This window comes from Vombatus ursinus, unplaced genomic scaffold (genome assembly GCF_900497805.2).
Source record: "Vombatus ursinus unplaced genomic scaffold, bare-nosed wombat genome assembly UNPS02014781.1, whole genome shotgun sequence".
NCBI lineage: Eukaryota > Metazoa > Chordata > Mammalia > Diprotodontia > Vombatidae > Vombatus > Vombatus ursinus.
In genome coordinates this window covers 20,017,187-20,034,713 of record NW_020954559.1, presented here as the reverse complement: position 1 = coordinate 20,034,713, position 17,527 = coordinate 20,017,187, and the positions used below count along the sequence as shown (strand labels likewise).

At 38.3% G+C, this 17,527-nt stretch overlaps 1 protein-coding gene across 2 annotated transcripts in view; it reads right to left on the bottom strand.

Annotated features, from left to right (window-relative positions):
- LOC114046228 (UDP-glucuronic acid decarboxylase 1) overlaps positions 1 to 17,527 on the bottom strand; it is a 148,350-nt gene that overhangs the window by 54,491 nt on the left and 76,332 nt on the right. For both annotated transcript variants that reach the window (XM_027866468.1, XM_027866469.1), the window contains exons 5-6: positions 16,635 to 16,695; positions 11,538 to 11,718 (exon numbers count right to left, since the gene is read on the bottom strand). In XM_027866468.1, the coding sequence (XP_027722269.1) occupies positions 11,538 to 11,718; positions 16,635 to 16,695 (242 nt within the window). The remainder of the gene's footprint in view (positions 1 to 11,537; positions 11,719 to 16,634; positions 16,696 to 17,527) is intronic.

The window sequence follows — 17,527 nt, the reverse complement described above, 5'->3', positions numbered from 1 at the left end:
AATATAGTGTTTTTTTGGGATTTGAGGTTCAATGCTTAAAAACACATCTCTTGCCACAGCAATGATCACCATATGCCAACCGTTTATCCGCAGATAACAGAGAAAATAATAGCTCCACAGCCAGAATGCAGGTTTCTATCGTGTCTTTTCTGTTTTCTCTGTTTATTACCTTCTATCTTAGTTTCCTGGTAATAGTATATTAAATTACATTTTACATTCTGAGAAAAAACTGGCAGATATGACTGCTGAGCCACTGTCAGTGATCTCTGAAATATATGGAGAATTAGAAAGGTTACCGCAAGCTTGGAGAAGGGCAAATGTCTAGCTTTTCAAAAAAAAAAGCAAGAGGCAGGAGTCTGCAAAATTGTCAGCCAGTGACTTTGACTTCTAAATATAAGTATGTACGGATTAATTTTACATATATACCTATTTGTGTTTAATGATACCCATCTCTAGGGTGGAGCAATGGGGAGGGAAGAAAAAAAAGAAAAAAAGAAACATGATAACTTTATTATATACTTAAAAGGAACAGCAAGTGGTACACAATAGATTTGCAGTTTCATGTTCAATTATCTTTTTTATTCTACTGTGTTATGGAAATGTGTGTTTTATTCCATAAATTAAAAATAAAATAGACTTAATAAAAAATTGAAAAAGAAAAAAGAAAATATTATTAAAGGGATGGCTTGTGAACATTTAGATAAGGAAGCACTGATGAATAAAAATCTGCATGACTTTGTCCAAAACAGGCAGGGTCCTAAGGAGGGCAGTGCTACTAGGGTTTTAATTTCTGAGACCACTCACAGTCTTTCAGCAGTGTAGAAATAACAGAGCTTAACATCTAGTAGGGTTCATTCTTTCCCTATCTATATATACCTTCCCTAGTAACTGAGGAAAGCTTTTGTGCCATTTGTTTCATGCTGGGCATAGCTTGCGGTATTTGCAGTAGCTGCAAAAATCCCTAGTTATAACTGAGGACAGACAGGCTGTACTGGACTCCCCTCCTTTCCTTCTGTGCTATGTGGCTAGACTAGGAAGATAAGGGGAATGCTATTGACATGGTACACTTAGAATTCAGCCAAGCGTTTGACAAAGCTTGCCATGTTATCCCTGTGGGCAAAATGGAGGTGGTGTAGGCTGGTTAAGAGTGACTTTTGGGTCTGGAAATTCAATTGGTTAGGTGAATTTGAATGAGTTGAATTTTCAAATTGAAAAAGTAGTCATTAATTAGTTGATGTCAAATTAGAGGGTGGTCTCTCCTGGAACATCTGAAGGATCTATCTTTGATCCTATGCTCTTTACCATTTTTTATCAATTAGTAATAGGATGAAAGCACAGATGACATGCTTGTCAAATTTGCAAATGACACAAAGTTAGGAGGGGTAGCTAACATACCGGATATGCGAATCAAGATTCAGAAAGAACCTGACAGGCTAGAATGACAAACTGAATAAAATAAAATGAAAGAGGGATAAAAGTCAAAGTTCTACATTTAGATGAATAAATCCATCTTCAAAAGTATAAGATGTTAGATATGTGGCTAGACAGACATCCTAAAGAAAAATGTGGGGGGGGAGGGGTTCAATGGGAAAGCTCCGTAGTATGATTTAGCAGCCCAAAGAGCGAATGTTATCCTAAGTTACAAGCAGAAGAACTTAGTATACAGAATGAAGGAGGTTAATATATCACTATATCATATCTTGGTCAGACCACATCTATAATACTTGGTACGGTTCTGGATACCACATTTTGGAAATGATACAGGTGAGCTACAGTTTACCCAAGAGAGGGTAAAGACAATGGTCAAAGGATGGAAGAATATGCCATGTGTATCAGCTGAAGCAACTCACTGGTTAGGCAGTACAAGAAACTTAAGAGACATGATAATTGTGTTCAGATGGCTAAATGGGTAAAAAAGGGAGTAGACTTCACTCCTAGGACTCATCTTCACCTATTGCCATGCTAATTAAGCCATGGAGTACTTAACTTTTGCATGTCTCAGACCCTGGAGTCCCCACTACCCTGAGCAGGGATTGTCTTAGTCACTCAAGGCCCAAGCTCCAGCTTTGCTTCACTTCACTTCACACAGATTTCTCACAGCCACCATACATATCCTTTGACTCTTCTCAACCGCCTACACCCCTCTACCTACTTTCTGTTCAAATCTATTATCATTGCTCCTAGACAAAGTATGTCAGTTTTCTCCACTCACGCCTATCTTTGTGACTTTCCAAATTAATTTATACCTCCCTGGTCAACACTCCTTTATACGTGTTATCAACTCTTAAAATGTAACCTCTTAGAGGGTGAAAAGTCTTTTCTTTTTGTATTTGCATCTCTGGGGATTGGCTCAGAATAAGTGCTTAATTAATGCCTTGCTTTTTGTTCAATCAGTATTTGGCTAGGAGGCAGAAGTAGGGGCAACCTCCCAGCTGAGCGGGAGATTTAAAACTAATTTATTGAAAAACTTTCTAACAATTAAATTGTCCAAAAATGAAGTAGACTGCCTCTATTGAGTTTCCTCCAGTTGGAGATCTCAGGGAAGAGGCTGGAAGAACCATTTTAGAGGGAGGTTGTATGGTTGCATGAAAGAAGACTTCTTAAACTTTTTCTACTCCAGAGCCACAGTTTAAGAAGAATAGTTGGATTCCAAGGTGTCTTCAGATATTTGTATTCTATGATTTTGGGGGTTGACTTCACTGATTGTTTGACAAACACCCAGTGAGTCAATAAACATAATTCTTTAATTATGCTAAGGGTTGGGGCGATGGGCCTGTTCTCATTCAGCGAGGTTGGTCCCCAAACAACAAGCACAGTTGGTACCATACCAAAAAAAGCATCTCATCTGACAGGGCTCATGGCGTGCTGGCGTAGCCCTCAAGTACCCAGGTTACATCCAAACTACAGTGAGGCATCCTGGACATAGATAGCCTGAAAGCCATACTGGTGGCCTTGATATAATGAAAAGGCTTGAGAAAACCTCTGCTAAGTGGGGTGGAACTTTTATGGAGGATTTACAGAATTGTAAACAACTATAACAAACAAGCTATGTACAACATAAATTGCAGATAATCTTAGAGAAAAGACCCTAAGATTAAGAAGAACTGGGAAAAGCTTCTTGGAGAAGGTGGGACTTCAGCTGGGCCATGTGATTATATAGAAAAATATACTTGAGAATAGGTCTTCAGGGTTACATGACCACAAGAACCTGATGAGGTAGGCCCACAATTCCTGAATTCACCAGTGTACCTAGGAGTTTGGCATCTGAGAGAGCAAGGCTCAGATTTTCTTCCATTGGCAGCATCTGTTAAGTGTATCTTGGCCTTTATGAATACTCTTCTCAATTCTTTAGGTCAACATTTCCAAACCATGTTTCATGGAATTCTGGTGCTTGGTGCAAAAATTTTGATGTTCAATGCATTTTTAACCTCTAAGATATTTACTATGAAGTTGTGTATGTACCAAAACTTTTCTTATGTCAAACTCTTTTCGATCTATCACTTAAAAAAACTTAATTTTCTCAATTTTGATCTAAAAATTTCAGGAACTTTTCTTTATTATGGTTTTCCCATCCTCCTAGCACCCATACACCAACTTTATAAGATCTCTTGTCTCAGGCTGCTATTAGGGCTGGAAGGCACAGTTGATTTCACATAAACCAACCACCTCATTTTCCTTATTGGAAGCTGAGGCTCAGAGACCTTTGGCAACTTCCCCAAGCTCATACAGTGAATGAGTGTCAGAGCCCAGGTCTTCATACTAACAGGACCACAGGTTCATCTAGACCTCAGAGGTCATCAACTCCCTCACTTTAATCAGCTTTGGAAAATGAATTCCAGAGAGTTTAAGTGACACGCCCAAGGTCATACAGGTAGGAAACTGAAGAGCCACAACTGTGTTCTTTTCATTATGCCACACTGCCATAATATATTTTGAGCCCAATATTCTTCTGTGGTCAAATTAGTTGGGGAAGTGATGCTCAAATGTGTTATAGTTATACAGACAAAAATCAACAGGTCTACAATTTTTTTTTAAAGAAAAACAGCTAGTACATTCGATATGCTCATTACCTCACGCTGGCTGGAATTACCAGAAGGATGTTGAAAAGTCAAAGCTGAAGACAAAGATTCTGGATAAGGCTGATTACATGGATACAAATTTTAATAAACTTAAAATCAAAAGAAAGACTTCACTATATTTTAAATTGGCAATGCCAAGGTTTTGTTTGGATCCATTTACTCCTCCTCTAGAGATCTGTGAACCGTGAAATATGACAGAGCTCTTAAACTACCACTCTAGACTAAACAAAGAGCAGAACCAATTTTCATATGACATTCTTGCTCATTAGAAACCAAGCAAAAAAATCCAGTCTCCCCATGGCATAAACCAGCCCATATGCAAACTCTAAGACAGAACCTGCCCAAGCACAGGAAGAAATTTTGAAATGGGGCTTTTAAAAAACCAGCCCAATTAAGTTAGTTGAATAATACTTTTTTTTCAGTGAAAAGACTTTTTTATTTTATGTAAAACTAAAAAATAATACTTTTTTTTGAGTAAAAAAAAGTGGGGGGGCTGGGCACCGAGTTCAAGAACAATTAAGTGAAAGAAGCTTTCATGGAGTTTAACTTTTGCTTACTCAATTCTGAAGGTTATTTGCTAACAGACTGGCTTCTTCCAAAGTGGGCTGCTTTCAGCTTATGGGGTGAACGCAAGTTTTACTTATCTGTCTTCTTTGGCTTTTGTTGCTGTTCAGTCGTGTCTGACTCTTCGTGACCCCATTTGGGGTTTTCTTGGCAGATCCTGGTGGTTTGCTATTTCCTTCTCTAGCTCATTTTACAGATGAGGAAACTGAGGCTAACAAGGTAGAGTGACTTGCCCAGGATCACACAACTAATAAGTGTCTGAGGCTAGATTTGAACTCAGGAAGGTGAGTCTTCCTGACTTGCACTGCACTAGATCCATTGTGCCACCGAGCTGCCCATTCTTTTGCTTAACTGTACAGATAATTAAAAGTAAGACTGAGTATTAGAACATTTTGGTTTCATCATATAAGTAGCTTCCTTTACAATTTCAATTACAATACAAATATTCCATATCATTCTCACTTGTCATGCCCCACTTGCCTTCTACGGGCTCTCAATATAGACTGAATTTGTATTTGAAGTTTTTAAAAATTACCATGAGTCTTAATGATAAACTTTGGTATAAAATCAGGGCAGATCTAACAGCCTGGCTTGCTTTCCACCCCAATTTACAAAGTGATTCCTTTCTGTTCCTTTAAGATCTGGCTCTTAAAAGTTTTCTGATCCTCTGTATAAATGACTGAGGCTGCATGACACTTGTAAGATATGTTAATGACAAGGGTTCCTTTCATCTAAGTGTTGGAGTAGATGGCTTCTGAGGTCTCTTGCAACTCTCTGATTTTATGATTTATAAAAATACTATTGCAGAATGAATATTAAATACCCTTCATATGTTTAAAGTAATAATACATTCAAAGGAATAAAGGAAAAGCAACAAAGCCTGTTGGGAAGATAACTTTCCCCTAAATATCACACTGGTGACAAACTATTGACATGTTGGCCTTGAGAACGTGGGTGAACCATATGATCATCTGACATCTTGCTGAACGAGTCTTCAGCATAAACTATAGAAGGGCAATTTTTTAGCTGACGCTCTATTCAAGTCGTGATTTCTCACCTCTCTATTTGTTAGTGGGCAGAATGGCAATGTTGTGGCTGCTGCTCCCGCTCCCTAACTACTGTAGAAAGCACCCCTATGGCGCTGAGCAAAAATCTAAACAAACCAGTTTTTATCCATCCTGTTCAAGATGGAATCTGAAAGCAATATAGAAGCAAAAATTTAAAAACAAAACCAAAAACCATAAAAAACCCAAAAAACTGTCACTTTAGGGTTAGCCGAGTGATTTTTAAAATTCATTATTATCTCATTTGATCCTCACAACAATCCTGTGAGTTAACTGCTACAATTATTATTGAGAGGCAAGGACCTGGGTTTTAAACCTACCTCAGATGTTTGCAACCTGGACAACTTTACACCCGTCACCACCTCTCTGAGCCTCAGTTGCCTAAACTGTAAAATGAAGGGGTGGATCAGTGAGTCTCTGAGGTCCCCTCCATCTCTAAATCTATGATCCTGCCATCATCATTTTATAGATAAGAAAATTGAAGCTCAGAGAAGTCACTTGACTTCACCTAGGGATACTCCATCACCTGGCGATATGATGACAACCTAGGTTGTCCCTGACTCCAAACATAGTACTCTTTCCACTGTAACACTGACACCTCTCCACACTCCTTCTTTGCTTTCTTTTTTCCCCTCCCCTCCTTGTTTTTGATGTGTCTTTTCTTAGATTTTGTCTCCCATGAATTCCGAGGCACGAGCTTCCTATGAAATTGTGGAAATTATTGCTAATCTTCCTTTAGTTTAGTTATTCCTTAGTTGGGTGGATAAATATAAAGAGTATTCTCTATCCCCTTCCTTTTCATACAACCTATTTTTAGGACAAGAAAGGGGCAAGACTTCACTCTGGTGATGTCAATGGTCCTCTTCGAGAATGAAGGACAAACAACAACAACCCTTCTTTTCCAACGTAACTTTCTCTGCCTCTGTAGTTTTACAGGTAAAAGAGCAAAAGATGACAGTATTACCCCAGGTCCTGTCCTAAAAAGGACATTATTTTAGCTCTAGTTGATGAATTAACTTCTTAAGGGATTATGAAGTGGAGAAATGAGAAAAGAAAAGAAAAAACCCTTCAAATTATCATCAAGGAAAGCTACTTCTATGTAAACACTAAATCATATTAATAGCAATGAACTGGAATGTAAATAAAGCAGCAATGTTAACTCTGCTAGTCTAGAATTAGCTCTATAGCATGTCAACTGTTTATACTTCAGCCTGTAATAAAAATGAAAAATGATTCCAAAGTAGGTTGGTGGAGGATGGGGTGTGGGGAGGAGGGAAGGATGGAAGCAGAAGGCAAAAGACAGGTATGTCCTAGTCATTCGCTACAAGTTTCCTTCCCCTCAATGATACTGACCGCTAAGTGAACCTTCCATAAGCACTGCCTATTTGCAATGTCTGGTAATCTCAGCTAGCAAAATTATGATCCTCAGGGAATGAGCCTGAAGAATTTTAAATTAGTGTAGTTAACCCCGTTTAAAGACATAATTATTTTTACCTTTTCAGAGAACTGCCAAAAATAGCTCAGAAAACACTGTAAGAACACAGGAGTTTTGTTCCCTTTATACTATCAAGGGAAGGGGAGGAGGTAAGGAAAAAGGTTTGGTGTAGACCACACAGACATGAGAGGCATGCCTTGCCGAGGCACTGGCAATACATCAGGGCAAGAGTGGGATGCATGGAGGGTGAGGGTGTGTGTGTGTGTGTGTGTCTGTGTGTGTGTGTGTGTGTGTCCGTGACCATGCATGGATTCCTTCTGGTTTCTTTTAGAGTATGCTTTAACGATGCCTAAGGTCTATGCAAACAAAGCATTTATTAAAATCTGGAAAGAAAACTGCAAGAAACTGAAAAGGAAAATGTCTCCAAGTATCCCACCAGAGCTACTGTCCAGAATGTAAAATCAGCTTATTTCCTATCATGCAGGGAGAAGGCATACATAAAAATAGATGGTCTATTGCACAACACCCCACTGATTCCTCTGCTGAAAGCCTCAGCTCAGCCCCCATGCCAGAGACCATTAAAACTCCAGCCAGACATCCAAGCTACTTTACTTCCACAATGATGGCAAGAGGGCTAATTAAAATTTGAGATGGCGTGTGCCTCTGAAAACGAGGAAGAAATTTCATATTCTCCCTTTAGCCAGTAAGCTCCATTCATGAATGGCTGAATGTAGAGTAAAATATGGCATCATAATTTTTAAAAAATACAAGAGTGGGAAAAAAACCTCAGGATCCAGCACCTTATTCTCGGATAGGCTACTAATGCAGCAGTACCATCCACAGAAGAATATACATATATCTGTGTAAATACATAGAGAAGAGCCAGCATGGCACAGTCACGATAGAAAGTTAGCCTCAAAGATATATCCTAGCTGTGCTACCCTGAACAAATAACTTAACCTGTCAGGGTCCCAGGCAACTACTCAAGATGTAACTTTAGAGAAAATGCTGATTTGCACTGGGAGAGTGAGTTTCCTCATTAGGAATTTGCATTCCAACAGGTCCAGTCCAAAAATATGAACATAGACACAGACACAGACACAGACACAGACACGCACGCCTCCCTTATGCTAGTAACAAAAGTCCCACAATAGTCTTGAGAGAAAAAAAAAACAAAACAAAAATGAAGGGGATTTTTGAGAGCTTGTAAGGTAGTGGAAAAACTAAGTTTCTTTTAGCAGAAAAAGGGAAATACTTTGCTTTATCTTTTGACCTGTGATTGGCCTCCAAGGTCCATTCCAAACTCTAGATTCATTATCCTAAGCATTTGGGATTGCTTGATTTCAAATCAGTTAAATCTTTAACTTTTTTTTTTTTTTTTGGCTAGGCGATGGGGTTAAGTGACTTGCCCAGGGTCACACAGCTAGTAAGTGTTATGTGTCTGAGGTCACATTTGAACTCAGGTCCTCCTGACTCCAGGGCCGGTGCTCTATCCACTGCGCCACCTAGCTGCCCCAAATCAGTTAAATCTTACTTCACATCCACTGAATACAAAAAGCACTGCTGGACCACATTTCAGGGCTATTAAGTTTTCAATTCTCACTTAGAATTATAGAATAGCAGAATCAGAAAAAAGGGATCTTTAAATATAATCAAGTTCAATGCCCTCATTTTTCAGAGGATAAAACTGTTTGATTTTTACATGGTACCCTTTGCAATTAGGCATTTAAATAAATTTCTTTTTCATAATTATGGTAACAGTAATTTTTGAGAACTTACAGAGAAAAGGATTTTGGCTCTTGGCATATAGCCTTGTGAAGTGAGGGAGTGGAACAGGTGATCTCTAAGGTTTTTTAAGCTATACCATTTTATTATCCAAAGATTCTAAAAAGATACAATCTTTGCCTTCTAGCAACTGGTCTTTGCGTTTCATATTTAAGATGTGAAAATTAGAGTTAAGAAATCCCCAAGTTAAATGATTAAAACCATAGCATGAGACTTAAACAATTTAAGTCTGGAAGAGATTTCAGAAATCTCCCTTCATTTTGCAGATGAGAAAACTGAGGCCCCAAGAAATGAAGTGACTTGCCCAAGGTCACATAGTGACTCAATAGGTAGAAGCAGGCTTCTAACCTCTGTATTCTGACAATGAAGTCTTGTATTCTTTCTACTCTACAAGCTCCATGAAAGAGCACAACTCAGATTCTTAAAGTATCATATTATGGTATGCTTGGCAACATTATTTTTGGCCTCTTACAATGATTACTCGGGTATTAATAGTCCAAGTCTTTCATCAATATTCCTCTTTATATCGACCCTGGTCATTGTATAGGTCAGCAACGAAAGAAAACACACACACACACACACACACACACACGCACGCCCCCCTACTTTCCCCACTTTACATCAATATCTAAGGTGAGTGGGCTTTCCCCTGGAGCGCTCTACAATTCAGTCCCCACCTGTCTCCAGACTTATCACTCACCTCCACTTATTCTCCATCCCAACGACTCAAACCAAACATTCTTAAGTTCATCCCACCCTCTCTACTTTCATTCACTATGCCTCATGCCTGCAGTGACCTTTCCAAACTCTGACCCCCAACATCCATTTGTAGAAATTTTTCCCATTCCTCAAGATCTACCTCTAACTCTAAGTAATTTCTTCCTTCTCAAACCTCTCATAAAACTTACTCTGTGTCATGGGGCAGCTAGGTGGTGCAGAGCACTGGCCCTGGAGTCAGGAGGACCTGAGTTCAAATCCGGCCTCTGACACATAACTCTTACTAGCTGTGTGACCCTGGGCAAGACACTTAACCCCATTGCCTAGCCAAAAAAAAAACAAACAAAAAACAACTTAATCTGTCCTTTCCTATGAACTAATCATATATTAGCTAAGATGCTCTTTCAAACAAACATTATTATTTCTGTCTTTGTCTTATGTCCTCTACTAAACAATAAACTCCTTGAGAGGAGGAGCTGGTTATGTCTTTTTCATCTTTGAATTCCCAGCAATGAGCAGAGGTCAGACAAGAGCATCACTGACCTCCCAAATATTAATTATTTTAATTCTTTACCATCCTTCACTCAGTCACCAAAACCCTGTCTTACCTACCAAGGTTCTAATTAAGTATTCCTTCTTTCTGACTCCACACCAAATTCTTAGTGCAGTTGTTTGTTTCTTTGTACAATAAGGAATCAAAAGAAACAAAGAGAAATCCATCTAAAATCTTTGCTTTTGAAACATAATTGTAATAACCTATAAATTCTAAAATTCCAGGCATCTTTTCATCTATAAATGGCCTTCATGCATGGCTGAAGGAAATCTTCACAGAAGAATTGCACGAGGCATATGCTCTGGATGTGCCAGAATGAAATAGTGTAATCACTACCTCATTAATCCAAACAACTTACAAACACCAACAAAAAAATCTAAAACTTTCCAAGGCTAAAGAATGTTTTTAAACATGCTCACACTAGTTTTTGTAAGGGGGAAGAAAGGATTATAAAAAACTTTTTGCTAATTACAAGTATTCTTTTGGGGGGTGAAGAAGATGAGATTTTCCTCCTTTATCTCCCAACTCTCTCCCACCCTGACGAAGGAAAGGAACAAAGCAAAACTACCAGCTGTCAAATAAATCTGAAAGTGCTAACGTCTTGGTAGCTACCAACATATTTCATTGCACCATGCCTGTGCTAACCTAAAGAGACCACTAATCATTTGTTGGCAGTTCCTGGAAGGAATTAAAGACTTCTTTAGGACATATCCCAAACCTCAACTTCTTTCAAGTGCCCAAAGTGGGTGTGTGCGTGTGCGTGTGTGGAGAGGGGGAGAAGGAAGAAGAAAAGGCCAACAAAAAAAAAAAAATATATTTTTTTCTTATGTATAAGACATGAGCTGATAACGATACATGGCAAATGGAGTAAGAATTCACACAGATTGCTAAGAAATCAAATAATCTGAATCACCATGATACTCCCAACTCCCAATTCTTTTCTATACATTATTCATAGGTAATAGGCTACAAAACACAAGTCTTACATGACACACAAATTTCAACTTGCCACTTATTTGATTGGTTTGTTTTATTATTATTATTTTATAATTACTCTATTAACACCATATTAAGCACCAGACACTATGCTAGGAGGTTAGGCTACAAACACAAAAAATGAAACAATCTTTACTGTCCAGAAATTTATATTTAAACAGAATATGGTGACAGGCTATTTAAAAATAACCTCTTAATTAACTGCAAATTTAATGTAAACTTGCTTATGCTTTTTAGCAATTAGCAACAGGATAGGATGCATGAATGCACACACAACAATAAATATTTCCCCCCAAATGAAAACTCTACCCAGAAGCATCACTACATAAGACATGTTCACTCACCTTCAATGTAGAGGGGCTCTACAACATCATGGTTAATTAGCTCAAAGTTTTCATGGCCGATCCAATGTTCCACATTTCTTTTCCTGCCCGTAAAGAAGTTGTCCACAACTGTAACCTCATGGCCATCCATCATTAGTTTGTCAGTAAGATGAGAACCCACAAACCCTGCTCCTCCAGTTATCTGCATTAGGACAGTTTGTATGAAATATTTACAGAAAACACCAAAGAAATCAGATGAAAACAGATTTCACAAACTGGCTTTTGCAGCTGGCTGGGGATGGGGATGGGTGGGGATGGGTGGGGACGGGAAGGGGGAGAAGTGGGAAGGGAAGATGGGAGGGTAAAGATATTTTAGGTAATACCTTTACTTCTACTCCAGAGCAAGCAAGCATAAGTATCTCAACAATCTCTAAAACAACCCAAAGACATTACTCAGGTAATTGTTCAGGAAGGTAGGTGTTACAAATTCACAAATATTCTTTCTCTTATAGAACCTTACATCATGACAGCATTCTGTTCACATGAGATACCCTGAGTAATGCTGGGACAGCATAACCATCTGTAGAAAACCTAACAATTACTTTCATTAGAAGGCACAGAATGGGCAAGATATGAGTCATGCATTGAATGTCTGTGCTAGATAAATAGAGGCTTCCATTACAAGAATTCACCAAGGAAAAAAATTAAGAACAAGTCGATAAGCAAACAATAAGGATTATTCATAGGCTGAAGCTCTAAAAAAACCCAAAAAAATAAAAAAAAACCCCAAAAACCCAAAAAACCACCGGCTGCTTGATTATCACCATGATAAGGTAAATCCTATGTAGAATCTAACTATGTGCTGTTTAAAAAGTGATAGAATTATGTAGTTACTGTGCTGTGACAGGGCTTCAATAACAGCCAAATTCCTAAAATTAAAAGCCACCAGAAACACGGGGCTGATTTCCTTCAAATCATTTGAATGAAAAGATGCTATTAATGCCATATTGTGTGTTTGTGCTTGGGGAATAGGTATGGGAACAAAGCAGGGACCAGACAGGTGTAATCATAAAAAAAGTGAAATTGCCATGTTCTACTCTGATTTTCATTCTCTTATAGGACACTAGTTTAATTCCTTTCATTTAAAAGTTCCCTGACAAAATTTCTAGGTCACCTATGCCCCTCCTGTTCTGCTCAATATACATCCCTTCTCAACCACTCCTCCTTCTCTCGACACCCCCTCCCCAAAAGAAAAAGCTAAAAGGCAGTTTGGTATACCTGAAAGAATACTGATCTTGGGGTCAGAAGATCTATTTATCCTGGCTCAGACATTTCCTAGCTATGCCACTAAATATCACGGTCTCAGTTCCTTCTGTAAAACAGGGACAAAGATACTCATATCCCCCCTTCATACGACTGTCGTGAAAAAAGTGTTTTGAAAATCTTAAAGCATTATATGTCAGCTATTTTATTATGGTGATGAGGAAGAGCAGGTGAACGTAATACCTATCTTAATAAATATATGTTTTATTAATGATTTTGAATTATCATTCTTAGGGAGCAGGTTTGATTGCTCACATGTTAGAATCATGGAACAACAGAATGTTTGAGTCGGGAAAGGATTAGAGAGTCAAAGTTCAAATTTGTGACCTTAGTGACCATCTAGTCTAGCCCTTTCAATTTACAGATGAGGAAACACAGGCCCAAAGAATTTAGGTGACTTGTCCAAGGCCACACAGACAGTAAGTTACAGGGCCAAGGTTCAAATCTAAGTTTTCGGAGTCCAAATCCAGTGCTCTCTTCATCGCACCACATGTCATGAAGAACCCTGGCGGACAAACGGTCCAAATGGGGCATTTTACAGAGGGAGAAACTACAATCCAGAGAGGTTAACTTAGAATGTGCTTAAATTTGCTCACTAGTAATAAAACATTCATAATAACCTTTTAGAATCATAGAATTACACGGCTGAAAGAGACACCTAAACAGATCACCTAAACAGAGATAATAGTTTCTACCCTATCTCATAGGGGGGATACAAGGTAATGACTATAAAAGTACTTTGTGAACCATCAAGAGATATACAAATGAAAGGTAGCATTATCTAGTCCTGCATTTGGAGAACTGAGGCCTAGAGTATATGTCATCTGGGCTCCCAGTGCAGTGCTACTTTCACTACCCTACTAAGCTGTACAGTTTGTCATCATCAATCAGTTCTACGTTTTATTTGAATTAATTTTACTGGTTCATGCTTTTTTTGGGGGGGGGGGACTAGGAGAAAGAAGTACTAAAAAAGTAAATGAGAAAGGGATTACCAAAAAAAAAAAAAACAAAACAACACTACCCTTTAGAATGGAATTGCTATTTTGGTCTCAGTCTCTTTAAGTTCACAAAGTGATTTTACACTTATTACCTCATTTCATCCATGTATCCACCTGGTGAGATAATCAGGGCAGGAATTATTATCTCTGTTTAAATGATCTTGGAGTTGCTTTCAACCCTGTTAAGTCTAACATTTTTTTTTTAAATAAAGCTAAAAGAATGGTGCATCAAAAGTGAAATGTACCATGTACAAAGTAACTAAGATGATCAGCTGTGAATGACTTAGTTATTCCCAGCAACACAACAATCCAAGACAATTCTGAAGGACTTGAAAAATGCTGTCCATCAGAGAAAGAACTGATGGTGTCTGAACACAGATGGAAGCATACTTCTTTTTTACTTTCTTTATTTTTCTTGAGCATTTTTTTGTCTATGTTTTCTATCACAACATGACTATTATGGATATATTTTGCATGACTACACATGTATAACCTATATGGAACTGCATGCCTTCTCAATGAAGGGGTGTGGGGAGGGAGGAAGGGAGAGAATTTGGAACTCAAAGTTTTAAAAACAAATGTTAAAAATTGTTTCTATGTGTTAACTAGGGAAAAATAAATACTAAATTAAAGCTTAAAAATAAAATACAAAAAAAAAAAAGAAAAAGAATGGTACATCAGAGAGACTGCTGAATTTGGAGTCTGATGACTTGGGCTCAAATCCTGGTTCTCTTACTTATCTGTCTGACCTTGTGCAAGTCAACCATTTTCTCCAGGCCTCAGTTTCCTCCTGTGTAAATTGTGTGTGTTGGGGTGGGAGGGAAAAGAGGATTATTCTCTCCAGGTCTTAATTTTTTCCTCTTTAAAGTGAAGAGAGGTTGGATAAGATAACTTTCATAGTCTCTTTCAGCTCCAAACCTATGATCTAGGCTTTAAAAATAGCCCTTTTCTCAACAAGGCAATGGATGTAAACTTATCCTATGGAGAAGGGAAGAGGAAAGGAAAGAGTATTTATTAGGCGCTTGCTGTGTGCCAGGCACTGTGTGCTTTACAAATATAATCTAATTCAATCCTCAAAATAACTCTGGGAGGTAGATGCTATTATGATTCCCATTTTACAGCTAAGGAAATGGAGGCAGATGGAGATTAAGTGACTTGCCCAGGGTGACACAGCTAATAAGTGTCTGGGGCCATATTTGAATTCTGGTCTTCCTGACTCTAGGCCCAGTGCTTTACCTACTGCACCACCTAACTGCCTTGCATTATACAGCCATTTTTGCATCTAAACTGCAGAGTCAACAGTCTAGAACCTGAAGCCATGTATTGTATTTAAGAATTATACAGGCTTGCATCCTGCATTTCATTAACTTCAGTAGTGGCATGAAATTGTGAGAAGGTCCCTTGGCCTTGGCAGTAACCCACCAGAGTTACTTTAATGGAGTAATTCTCCTCTATCAGGAGCACTTAGTGCTTTATGTTACTTAGCTAGGCCGCCAGAACATTTTCTTCTTATCATATTCAGCCCATTAAGCAAGCATTCCTAATAGAAGGAAAACAGATAGACGCTGAGGGCTTCCGGAAGAGGAAAAAAAATTCACCAGGAAAAGGAAATCAACAATAAAAAAGAAACAAATCTTCTTGGTAAATTTATCTAAAGGTAGCAGCAGAAAAGGTTTGTTATCTTTGACAGTGAAAACTGGATTATGAGTTTATACAACTTTGGGTGTTTTCCACGTACAAACTCCAGTTGAAGCATCAATGTTAATGCTTGTTCAGGGTGCCCAAAACAGCTAACTTCAAGCCTGGCATTTACACATGAGGTTGCTCAGCAATAGGGAAAAATGATTTCAAAACTTACTCATTCTTGTGGATAAAAATTTCAACACCCCCTCCATCAAAAGGGCCCCAAGTTTTAGTGCTAGAGAATTTTTAAAGGTGTATAACCATTTCATAAATGATAAGTCACTACATAAATGGACACTTTGATTTTTAGAGCTTAAACTATCATTCTAAACTTGAACCCCACCAAGAAAAAAAACAAAAAACCAAACAGATGAACTTCTTTCTCTTCTCACAGTTTAACTTACCCTAGGGCAATTGCTCTAGAAATAGTAAAGTCAGTACCTTGCAGTTATTTGTAAAACAGAATAAATTCTGCTACCATTCATCACCCTGTGACCTTTGCTACATCATGTATAAATAAAGGCTTCTTCAAAACCATTAGTCCTTCCTATAGAACCTTACACAAGATCATCAAATGGTCATGATTGTGCCATTAATCAGAAAAACTCAGCTAGTCCTATGGCTACAGAAGACTGGAGAGAAATTACTGCCCTGTGCCACTTCATCATGGGTCACTCCATTCAAGCTCAGATGGGGCCACAGATATTTCTGGTGAGCTGTAAAAAGAGGCTGTGACCCAAGCAGAAAGCTGACATTTGAAAGAGAAGTTTCTGGTTTGCTCTGGGTCTGGGTTATGTGACTCACCAGAAAAGGCAGGAGGAGACCAATCTGTCTGCTTTTAAAAAAAGGAGGTTTTATGTAAAGATGGTTTATGTTTGCTACTCAAAGATAAGTAACATTTTTCTTACAAGTGTTTCTCCTTTTTCTTTTTTTTTAAGTTCCTACAAATTGGGCTATTGTGAATACTTGGACAAAATTTGTACTAAACTGAATTTCAAGCATCCTAAAAGGGAAGGGTTATAATTCTTAAGTCATCAAGGATCATAGATTAACAGGATAAAGGAGTTCCATTATTAAAAAGAACACTGTGAATGAAGAATATATGCAAACTTACCAAAATTCTTTTTCGATCCTTTTCTGATAAAAATTTCACTGGTGGGTACTTCTGGGTAAAGCTACAGAATATGAAGACACACAAAAAAATGGAAAGGCAGAATTAGGGTTCTCAATTCATTTTTTGTTAACTGCTGAATCACTAAGAGCTGAGCAGTTCTACAGAACAAACATTTCGCTTCTGCCCATAGTCCTAATGGGCGATGGGAGAGCTGGCCTAGGGCAATTCCTATAGGGAGCTTATATCTACTGTTCACTCAATTCATTGAATAACTGGTATTTAAGCTGTTTGGACACAAACAAACTGGGCATGACTTGGGGTTCCACCCTACAGGAGCCAACCTGCAGCTCAAGCTGGCAACCTACATGACGCACAGTGAAGGCAATAAACATGAGAATCACATACTAAAATAATTGTACAACCGAGGTATTGCTTAAGCCTAGACAGGAGAAAACAGCCGATTCATCCTCTTCCAGTTCTCGGAGCAGGGAGGAACACCAAATTGTGTCAAACAAGGGGTAGAAAGAAATGTTTCTTTTCACTTTTCCAAATATTAGCTCCCTCCCCCCAATTCCTCTGAGCTCCAAGTTTATTTATTTATTTATTTAAACAACCTCTACTTCATCTTTTCTCCTCTCCCCAGCTACCACCAGCCCACCTGGGTAGTATGAAGTCCCAGAAAGCTCATCTATTCCTGTGGTTTCAGCTGCCCCATGGATGCCTTCCAATGAACTCCACTAGTTTTGACTTCCTATAGGACACAGGATCCTGACCTTTTTTTGCGTCACAGAAGTCTGGGGAAGCTTAAGGATCCAATCTCAGAATAATATTTTTAAATGCATAAAAGAAAATACATAGGATTTGAAAGGAAATAAATATAGCTAGTTTAAATA